Here is a 20,337-nt window from a genome sequence, read left to right on the forward strand (position 1 = left end):
ATAATAGTATGCCTATAGATCTAACTATATTAATAAAATAATGCACATATTTATTATTTAAATCCAGAGTCTACCATTATAATAAAAAAAAATTAAAAATTTTAAAATTTTAAGGTACCCACAACTGAACTGTCAGTGAACCCCACCAGCTTCATAATCACATTTAGAATCTAGTAAATTTACTAAACTATTCTTAATAATAGGATCAAACTCAAAATCTATGTTTGTATTTTACTGGTACACAAAATGAACTGTGCATCACTGTGTTTAAAGAACAAATCCATTAAAATATGATTTTCACACAAAAACATAATAATGAATGAAATATTTATTGCAAATCAGTGTGACTTCTGCTATTGCCTTTCAGTTCTCTGATGTCGACAGCCTTCAACTTCTGATATACTTTTGAATCCATATTGTACATATTCGTATGACCACTTTCCTTTTTGGTGACATCGTTAAATTCTTAAGAAAGAAATCGCAAGACATATCCTTAGGTCAGTCCCAAGTTGACCACTGGACCACGATATAGGAATAAAAAGTATGATCGATCCATCTGTGTGTCGTGACATCAAGGGTTCTGAGATACAGAAATATATCACACTTTATATACATCATGCTGTCGTGCTGCCATATTTGAAATGCCATCTGCTGCGACAGCTAGTTGTATCATTCTTACTGACTAAATCTCTGACAAAATTGTGTGTGTGTCTAGACCTCAGCCCCTGAAACTGTCTCACCAAACTTGCGCGGTTCGATTGAATCCAGGTTAAGTACCACTGGTCTAGACTCTAGCTCTTATAATAAACTAAAATTAAAAAGTAGCCTATAAAAATAAAAAATAAATTTATAGGCACTAAATTAATACCAAGATAATACCATTATCATAATATTTAATAACTTGCCATAGAATTCTCTACTCTGACTCTATTAGAATTACGTCTATATCACCCAGCATAGTATATAATCTAGTAACAATATTCATCTAGATCAAGTAAATTCTACTTAAAATATAAATTATAATTAACTAAATCTACTAATTATATATCTAATAACTTAACAAGTATAGGCCTATAACTTAAATTACAGTTTTAACCAAGATCTAAAAAGCCAATATCAATTTGTGATTTTTTTAAAATGAATATTGTGCCCAAGCCATATTGATTACATAATACTATTACTGTTTATGTCTTATTTATTGACAGGAAATGAAAAATTTAATTTTTGTAAATTCCAGGTGTTAACTTTCTGGGTTGAACATTTGCTGCTTTTTTTCATCTTTTCTTGCAGTTTTAAAATTTCAAAATCTTATACAGCAATTTGTGTTGTAGATACGCCTACTACGAAAATTATCATGTACCATTTATCGCATACTAAATGTTTGATTTCCCTTTTCCTGAAGTAAAAGAACTACAGGTTTGATCCACACATTGACAAAATGTCTTGGCCAGACAGAGAGGTAAAAAACATTATTTTTTTTATGTTCTTATATTTTGGTCCTCCTTACATTCTTTACATTAATAATATAGATAACTGTCTGCTCCTTCAGAATTAAATCATAAAAGCATAATTCTTCTCAAATATTGAGTAGTTATCTATATTAAATAAACTGTAATTCTTCCAAGCAAGTAGTCTACATTGTTTCTAAATTTTGTTTACTTTCACCATTAAATTATTATTAAAAGTTTGATTAATAAACACGTGTAACTCTCTTTAAAACAAGAGATAAGAAACAACAAAATCATGAATAAAAATTAAATTAAATTTCTATTTTAATTATTCTGATTGAGCCCACTCATTTTAATAAAAACATTGTGTACCAGTTGTGTGACTAAATTAAAAAATATTTGTATCAGAGAAGTACGATGGTGACTGCCCATCTCCTTGAGGAGCGCATCAGTCAGTACATTAGTGCACTGGACAGGGCTACGCAGATGAATGATTCTCATCAGGCCTCACAGATTCAGATGGATATACAAGTAAGTCTCAGTCTTCATAAGTATGGGTCAATCTTCACAAGTAAGTCTCAGTCTTCATAAGTAAGGGTCAGTCTTCACAAGTAAGTCTCATTCTTCATATCTAAGTGCCAGTAGTCACAATTAAGTCTCACTCTTCCCAAATGACAATCTTCACAAGTAAGTAAGTAAGTGACAGTCTTCATAAATTAGTCTTTACAAATATGTTTGTCTTCTCAAGAGTCTGTCTTTTCAGCCCTTTACACTATACCTTCACATGCAGTAGTAATTAAAACAGACACATTCTACTTTACCTGTTCTAATGATTGGTCGACTGTCAGATCAGAAATGATATCTTCCGATCCTTTGAACACAATTAAGTCTCAGTTCTTGGAACTGAAATCATCCATTAATATTTGTATTGAAGATTTCTGGAGTACTTTTCTTTTAAAGCTATTACTAGCTACTCCGAAAATTATTGTGTTCATCTGATGCTCTGCTAAATAAATATTAATTTACCAAAAATATTTGCATTATTCAAATCTTAAATTTAAAACCCTCACAATTGTCAATCAGTTATAGGCCTATACACTTACTAATTTTAAAAATTAAAATGCAGTGTTTATAAATCGAAAGTAAAATTGAGACAGAATATTTTTGTCTTTAAATTCTAATATTTTTTTTTCAAATAAAATATTATGAAAAATTGTTTTTGTGAATTTCAATTTAAAAAAAAAATGTAAATGTTTTTCTCAGCAACTTGTGGATCTAATGGAGCAAGTAAATTCTGGCAGGACTGTTGATTCCAGAGTGGTTCCCCCTTCTCTGATCATTGCACCTCAGCTAGGTAAGTTACAATCTTACAATAAGTAAGTACTAAAATAATAAGTTTCATGATATTGCAAGAACTAAAATAATTAATTTCATGATACTGTTAAAAAAAATAATAGGTTTTATGATATTGTAAGTTTTGTATTGAAATAATTTTTTTCCTAACAAACCTTATTTTTAACATATATTTGCCTTTTCTCCTCTGTATGTTTTCTTGTATTTGTGTATGGAAAGAGTAAGAACAAACAGATTATGAAGAATGTTAAAAAACCAAAAAAAAAAATGAATGTTTTCAAATCAGACTTTTTATTTGTCTGTTGTGTGTTTATTTAAAAATAAACACAACTTAAATACTGTTGTCTATTAAAAATACTTGAAATATCAGTTTTAATTATTGTATTTATTTAGAAAAAAATTATCATATTTTAATATGTTAGAATACATAATTTATTAAATCATCAAATAATCCATCACATATGATTTTTAGGTTATTTTCTTTATGGGTGATGCATGATTTTTTTGTCTTTAAATTTAACCAGCTGTTGTTTGTTTTATTTCAGATGTTTTAAAAAACCCAATGAATGAAATCTCATTGCGCCTGGCCAATTACCACAAAGCTTTATACTTTGCTGAGGAGGAGTTGTCTGAAGACAGATTAAATAAAATTCAAACCCTGCAACAAAGTCTCCAGGTAGGGCACAATGAGATTGTAACTTGTCGCAACTAATAGAATGATTTTATTACATTATAAGTATTGACTTTTGTTATATTGGTTTTTTAATGCTTTTGTAAGCCTTATGCTATGAGATTAAAACTTGATAAAACTAATAGCATAATTTAAGCACATTTTAAGTATAGGCATTTGTTATATTTATTTGGTCATGCTTATGTAAGCTTTATGTTATGAGATTAAAACTTGATAAAACTAATAGCATAATTTTAGCACATTTTAAGTATCAGCTTTTGCTATATTTAGTCATGCTTATATAAACCTTACGCTTAAAACTTGATAAAACTAATAGCATTATTTTAGGAAATTTCAAATAGCGGCTTTTGTTATATTGATTACATGCTCTTGTAAGCTTTACAGATCAAAACATTAGAATCTGTGTACAAATTTGTATTATTAATTAGTGACTTTTGAGTACACTGAACATATTAAATAACTAGAACATAAATATGTATCACATGTTATACTATTCTTATAATTGTATTTTTTTTTTGTTGCAAAGGTTCTCAATGATTTACAAAACCGCACCAAGGCTGGGATACCAGTCAGAGCAGATGAGCTACCCCCTTCAGTGCCCATACCAAGTGATGACGGTAGGACTGAAAATTAATTATGATAGTTTTCCTATATATTGAAACAAAAGTTAATAACTAGCATACTTTTTTTAAAGCAAAAAAATATAAAATACATTTTTTAAAAAAATTTAAAAAAACAAAAATATAAATTACTTTTTTTTTGAAACAACAAAAATATAAAATACTTATTTTTTTTAAACAACAAAAATGTCATTTCCACTGTCTAGAACTTGATAACAATGCAATGGAAACGTTGACCCAAAGAATCTCCACATACCATGCTGCTTTACTTGCTGCAGAAAATAATCCTGGAGATCACAGAGTTCCTAAAATACAGAATGCTATTCGGGTAACGTACTCGCCACTTCTTTTACCATCAATGCCAAAGACACATGGAACAGATGAAGTAGAGTTCTTGTTATAATTACCTTGGTTTATAAAGGGATAGTGTGGTCAGTACAGTACTATGTCCAACTACCTTAGTTTTCCCTAACCAGGTACCCATTAGAGCTGGGTAGACTCATGAACATGAACTATGGACTTAAGTCAGGGATCAGAACTTTTAGACTTTTGGTTTAGCAATCTACTATCCAAAAACACCTTACTATTATTGGTTAAAATTTTGGCATTGAAATTGGGCATGTATCTGGCCAATATCTTTTGTGTGAAGTGAACTAAATGGAAGTTATCATTGGTTTTGGTATTCATATGTTAATATAAAAACATGTATTGGCTATTTTTTGTTTGTTTAGCATTGATAATTAATTTCCGTTAAAATGTTTGTTCCGTAGAAATTAGAGTTTTTGATGACAAGAGCTAAAGCTAATCGACCAGTTTGGAAACGAGACATTCCATCAGAATATGAGCATACGTTTACTGCTGAAAATCCTGGTTAGTTATCTGTAGCATATAGTTAGTTTAGTACTATGTATAATATGTCAAGTTTTGAGTATTAGGAATAAAGGTTAGGGTTAATCTGTTTAGTAGATGTCTGTATAGAGGCTATAATATAAGAATGTCTGATCTTTAATTTAATAAAACTAATTTATAATAGCAATTTCTGAACTAATTAGAAATAAAGGTTAGTAAATATAATTTTTTTAGGTATCAGTGTTCATTCTATAATTTAAAAATGTCTGTTATAAATTAAATAAAATAAATTATAAAATTACTAGCTGGACTAATTAATTATTGCCTCTGCTACTAGTAAGGTCACCAGAAAGGAAAGTAAACAAAGTCAAGTTAAAAATTCTGGTGAGATCTCTGACCCTCAGGGTGTCCAACTTGAAGTTTACTAACTCACTTTTACAAGAGCAGGCGGCTGACTTGTGTAGGGTGAGTCTGTCAATGCACTGGCAATAGTAGCACACAAAATATAATGGCTAACTATAGTACCACACAAAAAATATAATGTCTTGTGTAGAGTGAGTTTGGCTAACCACTGGCTAACTATAGTAACACATACACACGCAAAATATAATGTGTTGTGTGTGAGGCAAGCCATAGGTTAACTATAGAAACATACACACACAAATTTAGTGTCTAAATTTTGAATAATAGCGTTTGTGGTTTTTTTTTGTGTGGTAAAAACAAGTATATAAATTTAAACACTGTTTATGTTACAATTTTCAGAAACTGGCTGATATTGAGACCAAACTCAACACAAACTCAACAGCACCCGATGACAGGACCCTGACAATGTTGACCAAACAAGCTGAAGATTTGGAGGAGTTGGCCAGTACGTTTTTCTATGTTACAGTATATTTTTTTTAAGCTTATAATAGCTGTGTAGCCTTAAGTTGGTGAAGTTATGTACTGTCTGCTGGATTGACTAAGCAGCTATACTTTCACTTATTTACACAGTAATTAGTATGACCATAGATCTTAAAGTTCTTGGCTTTCAGAAATTGACAGTGTAGGGCTTTAGGACGTTCTTAGCTGCCCCCAGGTATTCTCAGCTGGTGAGATGGGGTGGACGGGGGGTGGACCCAGTACTTGCGATGCAAGTTATGACCAGACGACATAGATCTAACCACATCTGTTATGTGTCTAGTTGTTCTTTGAGGCTCAGTTAAGATAACACTTGAAATCATGACGATTATAATGTAATACATTATTTAAAATTTTAAAGATCAAAGTTAAAGGTTATTAATTCAATACACAAAACATTTACAAGATAAGCATATCTTCGCCTAAGTAATCATGTCTGCCTAAAAAAGACGAAGCCTCGTTTTTTATTTTTTGGAAATGTTTTATTTTTTTTTTCAATGATCAAAAATGTACTCAACAGTCGCAGAGAAGAAAATGACCACTGACCAAGCTATTGAAGACCTGGCGCTTGTTGAAACCAGACTGTCAGAGTACAAAGTCGCAACATTTTATTTTAAAGAAAAGAAACAGCAGGACGAGGCCTTAAAACATTTCAAAGTTGTCAAGGTGAGTGGATTGGTCACCTTTTTATTATTTTACCATACCAAATTATGATATTTTAGTAAAAGTCAAGTTCCTCTTTAGACCTAGCTTGAAGGTCTTAAGTTCTGAGTTCATTTTAGGATTTGTGATTGTAGGATGTTTCTGAGTCTACCCAGCTCTGATGGGTACTTGGCTTACATTGGGTAAAGTAAAGGCTGCTGGCATAGTGATGACCACACTATCCCTTCATATGCAGATATCAAGAAATATGAACTGTACTTCATCTGCCCAAGCGATCACTAGAAAATGAAATTTTAGTGTCAGTGCTGCTATGCCTGAGAAAAAAGAACATAAACTTGAATATTTAATGGCATTGTGCTAGTCCATTATCTGAAACTCTCACTTGATCAGCATTCATATTTAAGGACGATAATCCAGTACACAAAACATATACAAGAAACAAATATGGTTGCCTTGGTAAAAAATATAAAATATGAAATCCAAAAAGAAAAGAATGGCTGAAATTGAAGTCAGCAGTCTATGTGGCGCATAAACAGTTGACTCATAATACTTAATTGTGTTAAAGGGAATCACTTCCAACATTAAAAAATTAAGAACAAAGAAGAAGCATTAGAAATTTAGGGCAGCAAATGAATTACTTTATATTTACAGATGTTGGAGTCCATGAAAGCGGCTTTGGAAAAAGGGGAACATGTAGATAAGACAAAGGTACTTGATTTCTTTTGTAAACATTGGTGGTAGAGTGGGTGGGTTCTTGGTGTTGTCATGGGTGGGTTTCTGGTGTTGTCATTGGTGGGTTGTGTGTGGGTTGTGTGTGGGTTGTGTGTGGGTTGCAGGTGTTGTCATGGGTGGGTTGTGTGTGGGTTGTGTGTGGGTTGCAGGTGTTGTCATGGGTAGGTAGTGTGTGGGTTGTGTGTGGGTTGCAGGTGTTGTCATGGGTGGGTTGTGTGTGGGTTGTGTGTGGGTTGCAGGTGTTGTCATGGGTAGGTAGTGTGTGGGTTGTGTGTGGGTTGCAGGTGTTGTCATGGGTGGGTTGTGTGTGGGTTGCAGGTGTTGTCATGGGTGGGTTGTGTGTGGGTTGCAGGTGTTGTCATGGGTGGGTTGTGTGTGGGTTGCAGGTGTTGTCATGGGTAGGTAGTGTGTGGGTTGTGTGTGGGTTGCAGGTGTTGTCATTGGTGGGTTTTGTGTGGGTTGCAGGTGTTGTCATGGGTGGGTTGCTGGTGTTGTCATGGGTGGGTAGTGTATGGGTTGCAGGTGTTGTCATGGGTAGGTAGTGTGTGGGTTGTGTGTGGGTTGCAGGTGTTGTCATGGGTGGGTTGTGTGTGGGTTGCAGGTGTTGTCATTGGTGGGTTGTGTGTGGGTTGCAGGTGTTGTCATTGGTGGGTTGTGTGTGGGTTGCAGGTGTTGTCATGGGTGGGTTTCTGGTGTTGTGTTTGGTGTACCTACAATAACAAAAGACTTGGTCATTTCAAAAAGTAAAAAGAGTGGAAAAACTATACAATAGAAATGCTTTGCCTACATAGAATTCTCAATTTAAAAAAATTCATTTATTAGCAAAAATAATAAATGTAAAATAAAAATTGGAAGTTTAAAACAAAAATAACTTTAAAAGAAGCTATTACCTGTATTTTAAGTTGCCGAAGTTAACAACAACTACAACAGTAAACTGAACTAAAATGGCCACCATTTTTGTGTGTCCACAGATCCCCAAATCACCAGGCTTTGTTCCTGTGCCAGCTGATTCACAATTTCCTCCAGCTTATTCTTCACTAGACCTGCCAACATCAAAACCTGATCTTGTAGCATTCCATAAACCACCTCCATATCTTGTAAGTCTCATCCCACAAACCACCTCCATATCTTGTAAGCCCATAAACCATCTCCATATATAAGCTACATTCCATAAACCACCTCCATATCTTGTAAGTCCATAAACCACCTCCATATATAAGCTACATTCCATAAACCACCTCCATATCTTGTAAGTCCATAAACCACCTCCATATCTTGTAACATTCCATACAACACTTTTCTGTTTTGTAAGTCACATTCCATAAACCACCTCCATATCATGTAAGTCACATCCCATAAACCACCTCCATATCTTGTAACATTCCATACAACACTTTTCTGTTTTGTAAGTCACATTCCATAAACCACCTCCATATCATGTAAGTCACATCCCATAAACCACCTCCATATCTTGTAACATTCCATACAACACTTTTCTGTTTTGTAAGTCACATTCCATAAACCACCTCCATATCATGTAAGTCACATTTTTTAATGAATAAATAGATTTCTTTTAAAGCTTCCAGGATATTTTATATCTTAAAAAATGATTAAAATTAAAATGATTTTAATTTAAAATGTGTTGAGGCTAAATAGTCTCCCTTTCTTTCCCACCTCTGGAGTTGTTTTCTCCTATATTTTGTTTACTTAAAAGATCTGACTGTCACATGTTGTTTGTTGCAGGCTGCCGCATCATATTCATCCTCTGCCAACTCACCTGTCACAGAGCATCAAGGTTTGAGGAGCACCAACCCCACCCCACCCTCCCCACATCACCCTTATCAAGGTGTGCATCACCCAGTCACTAGGAGCACTAACCCCACCCCACCCTCCCCTCACCAACCATCTCCTACAAGAACAAGCATGGACTCCTGGAAGGAAAGAGTTCTATCAGGAGACTCCCAGCCCCAAAGTCTTGCTAACCAGAGTAACACTGAATCCAGGTCGGGGGAGGTTGGAAAAAAATCCAGTGAACTTTCTGATGAAGAGAAGAGAGTAAAAAACATTCTGAAGGGTGCAGTTATAGCCCGACCGTATGAAATGCTGAGCTCGCTGGGTTTTCTCCCTTGCCAAAATGGGCCTGATAACATGGGAAGTAATTCAGTGATGTCTTATAGTTCCAGTGGGTTAACTAACTCACAGATAGCGGTGTTGAGCCAGGTGAGGGATGTGGGGGTGAAGAGTGGGGAGCTACAACAACATGTCAGTGGTGGTGAAAGTAAAGGTGGTGTTGTTGTAAAGAGAGATAGTGATGTGGTGCCGGGGTGTGATGATGATGCTCCTCCAGCTTACGGTAGTGATGTTGCTGTGAAGTATGCAGGTGTTGTGACTCCGGAACATGCTAGAGATGTTGCCGCAGGGTTCGCTACAGGGTTTGGTGATGCTGTGGCTTCAGATGTCGCTACAAGTTGTGCTAGGGATACTACAAAGAGGAGTTCTAGTGGTGTTGAGGTGGGATATGCTCGTGATGTAATGACAGGATCTGCTCATGATGTTGCTTCAGATAGTGGTAGTGATGATGTTAGAGATGTCACAGAGGGATATGCTAGCGATGTGGAGACAGCTGGTGATGTGGCCCCACCCTATGCTGGTGAAGCTGCCAACAGCCGTAGTGCAGGAGATGGCCCAGCAGTTGCTGGTGCTACACCTGCTCGTGATGCACCTCCAGAACACACAGCTGCTGCCCATAATGAAGCTGCTGAGCTTGATTCAGCACTCTCACATAATGACCCAGGCAATACTGTTCATGTTTTAGACGAGGTGAATGATGTCTTAAAGCATCCAAGAGCTGGTGATCTAGGCCATGCCAGTGATGTTTCAATGGAGCTCATTAGTGATGTTTCTTCCACGCAATCCAATGATGTTTCCCCAGTTCATCCAGATATTGTTTCACTTCATACTGGTGATGGTGCACCACAGCATACCGCTGACAGTCTACAGCATACCAATGATGGTCCACAGCATACTACTGAATCTGTTACACAGCATACCAATGATGATCCACAGCATACTACCGAATCCTTTCCTCAGTTTACCAAGGATGTTTCCTACCATAACAGTGATGCTATTCTACAGCATACAAGTGAATCTGTTCCCCAGCATATGACTGATGTTCCCCAGCATACCACTGATGTTCCCCAGCATATGACTGATGTTCCCCAGCATACGACTGATGTTCCCCAGCATACGACTGAGGTCCCCCAACATACCAGTAATCCTCCCACAAGTCAAACATCTGCCCAAGAGCATGCTGACAACATAACTTCCATCCACACAGCCACTGCTCAACAAGCAAGCACTAGAGATGCTGAAAACTCTGGCCCTGTTCTTGGCTCTTCTGATTGTGTTGAAAACAGTATCAACACTGTTGATAGTGTACCAGGTCATTCAACTTCTCATGTTGATGTGGAACCTATCTCATTACCTGAATCACAAGCTGTAAATCATGACACTGAAATAAGGACCGTCCATGCAGTTAATCAAAGAAAGTTTCATCAAGATGACCAATCTGGGATCAACAATTCAAACAGAGAATTGGTTAATGGTCAAGTAGCAGCACTGCAGAACCAGACAGCAGGCGTTGAATCAGCAGAAGATTCCAGAACATCAGCTGTTTTTACTTCTGATCAAAGTTTCGCCTCACAAGAATTAACACCCAACAAGGATATTGTTCAGAAAAGTTATTCGTTTGAGAATAATGATTTTCCTAACGATGATTTTTCTAAAGATGAGTTTCAGGATTTGATGGACTCCATGGTCATGACATCCTCGGATACGGGTAACCCGTTTAAGTCGCTTGACTTATCCGTGGGTCGGATGTCTCCACAGCAGCAAGGCCCAGCGTCTCTACCAGTGCAGGTTAATAAGCCAGACAAAAACAGTTTGGCGGTGTCTCATCAAAACAGAAATAACAATTTTTTTACTGCTGGTAACTGTGATCCACCTGTCTCTTCATATAAACCCTCGAGTCTTTCAAGTTTACCAAATTTGGTGAATGGCCACAGTTTTCAGAACTCTGATGTTTCAACTACAAAGTGAGTTGTTTTTAAATATTAAAGGGAAGTTAACTCTAAAGATGAAGCTCTAAATTAAGAAACAGTAACCATAACTCTATTAAATTTTGTGTCATTGGTCTGTACCCAAAATCACCATAGCTCTAATGAGAATTATTTTGGTAATTTATCTTTACAAAAAATAACCATGACTCATGTCTGTTTACAGATTTACTTGCCTGGAGAACATCAAATTTGAGTATCTGGTAGAGGCAGCCAAGGTAGAGTATGCTAGTTTAAATAGGTCAGGTCAAGTTCATGGGATTAAAAGTTATGGTTCCTTGAGTTCAATTTACAGTGATTTGTGGCAGGTTTTTGTTGGTTTCATATAAAATTGTTTTATTAATATAATTCTTGTAATTAGAACACCTATGAAAACATCAAGGGTTGTAGAAAAACATTCTAAAATTTAAAAGCCCAAACACTATCACAGTCTGTAGTTGAACTTATTTTACACTTTGACCTTTTCATTCTTGTATGGTTAAATTAGTTTCATAGAGTCTATTAACTGTTAATGATCAGAGTAGTAAATTATTAGATTTTATCGTTGTGTTGTCTACAGTTTGGTGAGTATTTCTTCAATTATCATGAACAATGTTATTTTTTTTTGTCGTTGTGTACATATTAGTGTGTAATTCTTCTGTTATTTTGACCTGTGTAATATTTTATTGGTGTGTTGTGAGTACATTTTAGTGTGTAATTCTTCTGTTATTTTGACCTGTGTAATATTTTATTGATGTGTTGTGAGTACATTTTAGTGTGTAATTCTTGTTATTTTGACCTGTGTAATATTTTATTGGTGTGTTGTGAGTACATTTTAGTGTGTAATTCTTCTGTTATTTTGACCTGTGTAATATATTATTGGTGTGTTGTAAATACTGTTTAGTGTGTAATTCCTCTGTTCCCCAGGGAACACATGAGAGTAAAGTTAGATCTGAGATGTTACACGCTAAGATGAAGGAGATCAAGAAAATGTTGACGTGTGGAGGGCTCCATGTTTGGGAAGGTGGGTCAAGTCATGTGTTTAATTAGTAAATTATGTTTTACTGTCTAGTCAGGGGTTTTATACAGTGTGTCTTATTTGTATTAAAATACATTTAAATAAAAAATTTAAAAGTGCCCAAGACGCATATGAGTCTGTTACAAAGCATACAATTGACTTCTTCCTGTTCTTCCTGCACTTAAAGACAAGAATGAGTTCTAAATGGCTTGTTCATGTCATTTAGTGATATATGACTCAGTCCTGTCATTCAGTGATATATGACTCAGTCCTGTCATTCAGTGATATATGACTTGTTCCTGTCATTCAGTGATATATGACTTGTTCAGTCATTCAGTGATATATGACTTGTTCTGTCATTCAGTGATATATGACTTGTTCCTTTCATTCAGTGATATGTGACTTTTTCCTGTCATTCAGTGATGTATGACTCAGTCCTGTCATTCAGTGATATATGACTTGTTCCTATCATGAGTTCTAAATGGCTTGTTCATGTCATTTAGTGATATATGACTCAGTCCTGTCATTCAGTGATATATGACTCAGTCCTGTCATTCAGTGATATATGACTTGTTCCTGTCATTCAGTGATATATGACTTGTTCAGTCATTCAGTGATATATGACTTGGTCAGTCATTCAGTGATATATGACTTGTTCTGTCATTCAGTGATATATGACTTGTTCCTTTCATTCAGTGATATGTGACTTTTTCCTGTCATTCAGTGATGTATGACTCAGTCCTGTCATTCAGTGATATATGACTTGTTCCTATCATTTAGTGATATATGACTCAGTCCTGTCATTCAGTGATATATGACTCAGTCCTGTCATTCAGTGATATATGACTTGTTCCTGTCATTCAATGATATATGACTCAGTCCTGTCATTCAGTGATATATGACTTGTTCCTGTCATTCAGTGATATATGACTTGTTCCTGTCATTCAGTGATATATGACTCAGTCCTGTCATTCAGTGATATATGACTCAGTCCTGTCATTCAGTGATATTTGACTTGTTCCTGTCATTCAGTGATATATGACTCAGTCCTGTCATTCAGTGATATATGACTCAGTCCTGTCATTCAGTGATATATGACTCAGTCCTGTCATTCAGTGATATATGACTCAGTCCTGTCATTCAGTGATATATGACTTGTTCCTGTCATTCAGTGATATATGACTCAGTCCTGTCATTCAGTGATATATGACTTGTTCCTGTCATTCAGTGATATATGACTTGTTCATGTCATTCAGTGATATATGACTTGTTCCTGTCATTCAGTGATATATAACTTGTTCCTGTCATTCAATCCTAATTACCTCAGTCCTGTCATTAACTGCCTGTCCTATCGTCCTCAGACTACATGTCCTGTGTGGAGAGAGAAGTGAAGGACATGAAGGAGAGAACTGAGCAGACGCCAGATGTAGCAGACGTCAAGCTCTTGTGTCTGAAGATTAACCTGGCAGAGCGTGAGGTCAGTTTAGTGCAGTCAGTGGCAGTTGAATGCTGGGATTTGATTGACATCTGTCTGTTTAACTTGAAAAATAGATTAGTTTGTGACTGGTTTAGAGACCAAATAATATATTTGTAGATTAAATATTCTATTACTAACCATTTTCTGCTCATTTGAGTGCTATTTTAGTTTTAGTTTGGGGTCAGCGTAGTCGATTTGGTAAAGTTCATGGTTGTTATACTGACAAGTCTAAAGTTCGAACCCTCTGGTAGATGAGGCAACTGAGGACAGCCACTCTTCTAGGAGAGACAACTCTAAAATCAAACACCTGCTGCTTTGTAGTCTGTTCTTGGTTGGACAAAGGCTATAGAAGCAAATCCAAAAAGAAAAGCAGGCTGAAATCGGAGTCAACAGCCTTTATAGTGCATAACAAGTTGACACGTATACTTTATTAATAACACTAAAATTAAGTATGCAGAATCAAAAGAAGTTAATTTTTGTGTAGAGCTAATGTTCTATTTATACATTTTTTGTCTGAATTTCGTGTTTAAAATAATTAAACTAAGTGATGACTCAGTTGTTATAGTTTGTGATTAGCACTATATTTGATTAATTTCTCTTGATTTCTTATTTTTAAAATTCTAGCTGATGATTCTGAGAGAGCGCCTTCTAAAAACATTTCACTCTGTCTACTACAGCTGAGTAAAAGAAACGGAACAAATTTTTTTTCGGTACTCGAAGACTTCTCGTTTGTCCAAAAATACTCTTTGTTGTTAATTAGATACACCAAATGTATTTGTATGGCTGAGGAAAAAAAATCATTTTATTTAAATTATCATTTTTTTTTTATGTATTTTTTTTTTTAATTTGCAATTAAAACAAGTACATCAACATCACATTTTTTACATAGTTTCAAATGAAAACGAAAGGTTTTGTACATGTGCATAATGAATATTTACATGATGTCATGTATATGATTATAAAATTTTTTACAAAGGATACAGTAAAAGGGGTGAAGGTCAAATGAAAGTGTCAGAAGTCTGGGTGGGGAGTGGAAAGGAAATTTTTCAGAGAATGTCAATGTGAAGCATTTTCTATGCAGGGAAACAAATTAAGTTGACTAGTTGAAAGAGTGTTTATTTATGTACTGGTCGCATTGAGTTTTCAAAAGGTTGCTGTGAGAAAGAAGCAAGATTTAGAACTTTAAATAAGTAAATGAATATTTAAATTATCATTTTTTTTTTTTTTGGAGTTGTTAAAGCATAATATCCAGAATTTCTAAAAAAAAAAACAAACAAAAAACATTCCTTTTCGGAACAACAGCCTACATTAAACTAAATTTTTTTTTTTTTTTTTAAACTAAATATCCCTCTTTTAGTTCAGATCAAATATTTAAATTATCATAATTTTTTCCTGTCATTAATGACATGATTAATCTATATGTCATCATTCCATACTATGTATTGTGTATGGCCAGCTATTCCTCCTATAGTTCTAGAACCTTGTCATACAGTCATTAGATTAATCCCTGATTCATTGTTATCATGTTGTGTATTGCTGTGTGGTTTTAAAAAGGTTTTGTTGTAAAAATGAAATATTCCCTGCACTTTCTTTAACATATTTAATTCAGTTTTTGTTTTCAAATTTATTTTTAGTTTTTATGCCAGAGTTGCCTTGCATTGTATTTATAATATTTTGTTGGTTTCTGCCCCTTACCCACTTAAATAAATTGGACCATACATGGTTTAAAAATATTTCTTAGAGTTGTGTACCTTGGTGTTTAAAAATAAATGTAAATTGTCACCTGTTTTGTTTAAAAAATCTGTATCTGAACTTGAGTTCTGTTCTGTTTTGTTATATTTTTTTGTATGGTTTACAACTTTACATCGGATTTTATGTTTTTGTATATTGTATATTAGTATTATATGTGTAACTGTTACATTTCCTTGAATGTGATAGCTTTAGCATGTTGTATGATTATTTTTATATTTTATGCATATGCGTATTTCTGTTTTGTTTACTTAGCTGTTAAGTTAAAGAAATTTGAACTTTTTTATATTTATGTATAATATCTTTCATTTTTATATTTTTATTTAAACTTGATTACTTTTGTTACTTTAAGGATTTTGGTACCTTCATTCTTATATTTACATGTGTTTGATAACTTTAATGGTTATTGTTAAAGATTTTTTTCTTCCAATAATCTGGTCTGTAGTAAGACCTAATGTTTTTTTTTTGTACTGCTGAATGTTCTAAAAATTATGTGATAAGTTGTTGGACAGTAAACTGAACTTCTACGATGGAATGTGTGGATCAGAGATGGACAAAATATTATGGTACAGATGTTAAAAAGAGATGGACAAAATAATATGGTACATATGTTAACAGGAGGTGGACAAAATATTATGGTACATATGTTCAAATGAGATGGTCAAAGTATTATGGTACATATGTTAAAAAGAGATGAGCAAAATATTATGGTACATTTGTTGACAGGAGATGGACGAAATATTGTCATACATTTGTTAAAAAGTGAGATGGGTGAAATGTTATGGTACATATGTTAAAAGGAGATGAGTAAAATATTATGGCACATGTGTAGATGGGGAGATTGAAGTGTTAACGGTTTCTGTTATTCCAGTAAATAAATTGTAAAGGGTTGTCTAGTGTCTGAGTGAATCTGAAAGACCAGTGTTCAAATCCTACTAAGGCAGTGGGGACTGTCTCTAAGTACACTAAGCAGAGGAGTTGCTTCATGTTACTTGACTTTAAGTGCTTCACTTATAAACTGTTACCATTGTAAAAGCTTTAACTTATGTCTTATGCAAATACATGTTGTCATTTGTGACATAAGAGTTGTGACATGTCATCATATGTGACATAAAAATTGTGACATGTCATCATATGTGACATAAAAATTGTGACATGTCATCATATGTGACAAATTTTTAAAAAAAATTGGGACTTGTCTCATCTGAAAAAAAAAAATTGTAAATCTTAGTATTAGAAATTTTTTTTTTTTAGTGTTAATACATACCTTTACAAATATATACCTACTGCATCAGAGTAAATATATACTTCTTGTGTCAGATTACATAATAAATGCCTTCAATCAATACATATATATTGTGTCAGAGTAATTGTATACCTTCTATGTTAATGTAAATGACGTATACCTTATATGTTTGTATACTTTCTAAATTGAAGTAAATTTGGTGTAAATGTATACCATCTAAATTGGTATACATATAGGCCTATACCTTCTAAGCTGAAGTAAATTTGGTGTAAATGTATACCATCTAAATTGGTATACATATAGGCCTATACCTTCAAAGATGAAGTAAATGTATACCCTCCTGTCTGGGCAATCGAAGATTTGGTTACCCTGGCCACTCCTCACTACACATTGTTTTAATGAATCTGCCTTTCACTGTATCCCTATACTAGGATACAGTATTGGAAACATAAGCCAGTCTAACCCTAAATTAAACCAAATTTTTGTGCAGTAGTTTGATACAGCCATTAGTAACCAAGTCTTACTATTAATGGGCAGTTATCATGTTGAGTGGATGTGCATTTTTTTTTTACTTTTGTTAAAAATATCTATTTATAAAAATCAAATGCTTATAACAGCATTAAATATAAATATATTTAATATTTACAAGCTATACATTTATATTATTTGTTATCAGAGTTTCTTTCAGGCATCTCTCTACCCCACCCCTCCTCCCAGTTGTCCCCCCCCCCCCCACTGATAATTTATTACCACTGTCCTATATGCCAAAATTTTTTAGTGCTCCGCCCCCCCCCCCCCCTTTTTTTTCAAGTGCCCCCCCCCCCCCCTCCCTAAGGAGACAAATATCTGAAAGAAACCCTGTTTGTTATCCTACTCAGAGTGATCAAAGTGTTCTTTTTGTTGACCTTTGAACTACACGTTTGTGGTGGCAATAAAAAATCAAGTATCCAAGCCATTGTGTTGTGTGGTTGATAAACGTAGCTGGATGATGTGGGCATAGATTAACAAACTAGCCATTGTGTCGTGTGGTTGATAAACGTAGCTGGATGATGTGGGCATAGATTAACAAACTAGCCATTGTGTCGTGTGGTTGATAAACGTAGCTGGATGATGTGGGCATAGATTAACAAACTAGCCATTGTGTCGTGTGGTTGATAAACGTAGCTGGATGATGTGGGCATAGATTAACAAACTAGCCATTGTGTCGTGTGGTTGATAAACGTAGCTGGATGATGTGGGCATTGTGTTGTGTGGTTGATGAAAATAGATTTATAAGCTGGATATAGATTAACATACTAGCCATTGTGTTGTGTGGTTGATGAAAATAGATTTATAAGCTGGATTATATATCATTAATTGAACAACAGCAACAATGGCAGCAATAGTCTAGCAGCCTCGGCACTAGTGTGATGGTGTCCCCACATCTCTGATGGTGTCTCCACATTTCTGATGGTGTCTCCACATCTTGATGGTGTCTACACATTTCTGATGGTGTCTCCACATATCTGATGGTGTCCCCACATCTTTGGTGTCCCTACATATCTGATGGTGTCCCCACATCTTTGGTGTCCCTACATATCTGATGGTGTCCCCCACATATCTGATGGTGTCCCCACATCTTTGGTGTCCCTACATTTCTAATGGTTTCTCCACATTTCTGATGGTGTCTCCACATTTCTAATGGTTTCTCCACATTTCTGATGGTGTCTCCACATTTCTGATGGTGTCTCCACATTTCTGATGGTGTCTCACATATCTAATGGTGTATCACATTTCTGATGGTGTCTCCACATTTCTGGTGTCCCCACATATCTGATGGTTTCTCCACATATCTGATGGTGTCTCCACATATCTGATGGTGTCCCCACATCTTTGGTGTCCCTACATATCTTTGGTGTCCCTACATATCTGATGGTGTCCCCACATATCTAATGGTGTCCCCACATCTTTGGTGTCCCTACATTTCTAATGGTTTCTCCACATTTCTGATGGTGTCTCACATCTCTGATGGTGTCTCCACATTTCTGATGGTGTCTCACATTTCTGATGGTGTCTCACATCTCTGATGGTGTCTCCACATTTCTGATGGTGTCTCCACATCTCTGATGGTGTCTCCACATCTCTGATGGTGTCTCCACATCTTGATGGTGTCTACACATTTCTGATGGTGTCTCCACATCTCTGATGGTGTCTCCACATCTCTGATGGTGTCTTCACATCTCTGATGGTGTCTCCACATCTCTGATGGTGTCTCCACATCTTGATGGTGTCTCCACATCTTGATGGTGTCTCCACATCTCTGATGGTGTCTCCACATCTTGATGGTGTCTCCACATCTCTGATGGTGTCTCCACATCTCTGATGGTGTCTCCACATCTCTGATGGTGTCTCCACATCTCTGATGGTGTCTCCACATCTCTGATGGTGTCTCCACATCTCTGATGGTGTCTCCACATCTTGATGGTGTCTCCACATCTTGATGGTGTCTCCACATCTCTGATGGTGTCTCCACATCTTGATGGTGTCTCCACATCTCTGATGGTGTCTCCACATCTCTGATGGTGTCTCCACATCTCTGATGGTGTCTCCACATCTCTGATGGTGTCTCCACATCTCTGATGGTATTCCATCTCTGATGGTGTCTCCACATCTCTGATGGTGTCTCCACATCTCTGATGGTGTCTCCACATCTCTGATGGTGTCTCCACATCTCTGATGGTGTCTCCACATCTCTGATGGTGTCTCCACATCTTGATGGTGTCTCCACATCTTGATGGTGTCTCCACATCTCTGATGGTGTCTCCACATCTTGATGGTGTCTCCACATCTCTGATGGTGTCTCCACATCTCTGATGGTGTCTCCACATCTCTGATGGTGTCTCCACATCTCTGATGGTGTCTCCACATCTCTGATGGTGTCTACACATTTCTGATGGTGTCTCCACATTTCTGATGGTGTCTCCACATCTCTGATGGTGTCTCCACATCTCTGATGGTGTCTACACATTTCTGATGGTGTCTCACATCTCTGATGGTGTCTCCACATTTCTGATGGTGTCTCCACATCTTGATGGTGTCTACACATTTCTGATGGTGTCTCCACATCTCTGATGGTGTCTCCACATCTCTGATGGTGTCTCCACATCTTGATGGTGTCTACACATTTCTGATGGTGTTCCATCTCTGATGGTATTCATCTATGATGTCCTGTGTTGCAGGATCTGTCGAATCGAAACAAGAGCTAGAACTCCTAACGCTTAGGGTCCGCAGTCTTGTTTGATTTCGGAGTTGTCTCCCCTAGCAAGGTTGCTGTCCCCCAACTAACGAGTTTTCTCCCCTGGATGGGTTGCTGTTCCCAGCCAACGAGCCTCTTCTGCCCGGTGGTTCTTCTTAGCATGGTTGCTAATTTCTAAATTCCCGAGTTCGAACCCGTGGCGGATGAGGCTCGTCTGGTAGCCACAAAAATCCATCTGGGGAAAACTAAACTCCAAAATTGA

At 35.9% G+C, this 20,337-nt stretch overlaps 2 protein-coding genes across 2 annotated transcripts; one reads left to right on the forward strand and one right to left on the reverse strand.

The window, feature by feature from the left end:
• Window positions 1–1,365: 1,365 nt before the first annotated feature.
• LOC131952043 (uncharacterized) lies at window positions 1,366–14,666 on the forward strand. Its single transcript, XM_059314512.1, has 17 exons — window positions 1,366–1,459; window positions 1,857–1,979; window positions 2,712–2,802; window positions 3,347–3,477; window positions 4,019–4,109; window positions 4,319–4,440; window positions 4,883–4,982; window positions 5,299–5,426; window positions 5,724–5,829; window positions 6,382–6,527; window positions 7,176–7,232; window positions 8,228–8,353; window positions 9,000–11,350; window positions 11,538–11,589; window positions 12,278–12,374; window positions 13,730–13,845; window positions 14,470–14,666. Exons 1-17 carry the CDS (start codon window positions 1,439–1,441, stop codon window positions 14,524–14,526), a joined length of 3,915 nt encoding a protein of 1,304 aa, XP_059170495.1. The 5' UTR covers window positions 1,366–1,438; the 3' UTR covers window positions 14,527–14,666.
• A 4,209-nt stretch (window positions 14,667–18,875) lies between these two features.
• On the reverse strand, window positions 18,876–20,021 carry LOC131952044 (golgin subfamily A member 6-like protein 22). Its single transcript, XM_059314513.1, has one exon. It carries the CDS (start codon window positions 20,019–20,021, stop codon window positions 18,876–18,878), a length of 1,146 nt encoding a protein of 381 aa, XP_059170496.1.
• Window positions 20,022–20,337: the final 316 nt, after the last annotated feature.

The sequence above is a fragment of the Physella acuta genome, unplaced genomic scaffold (assembly GCF_028476545.2).
Source record: "Physella acuta isolate Inbredline_101_S28 unplaced genomic scaffold, ASM2847654v3 ptg000847l, whole genome shotgun sequence".
Lineage (NCBI taxonomy): Eukaryota > Metazoa > Mollusca > Gastropoda > Physidae > Physella > Physella acuta.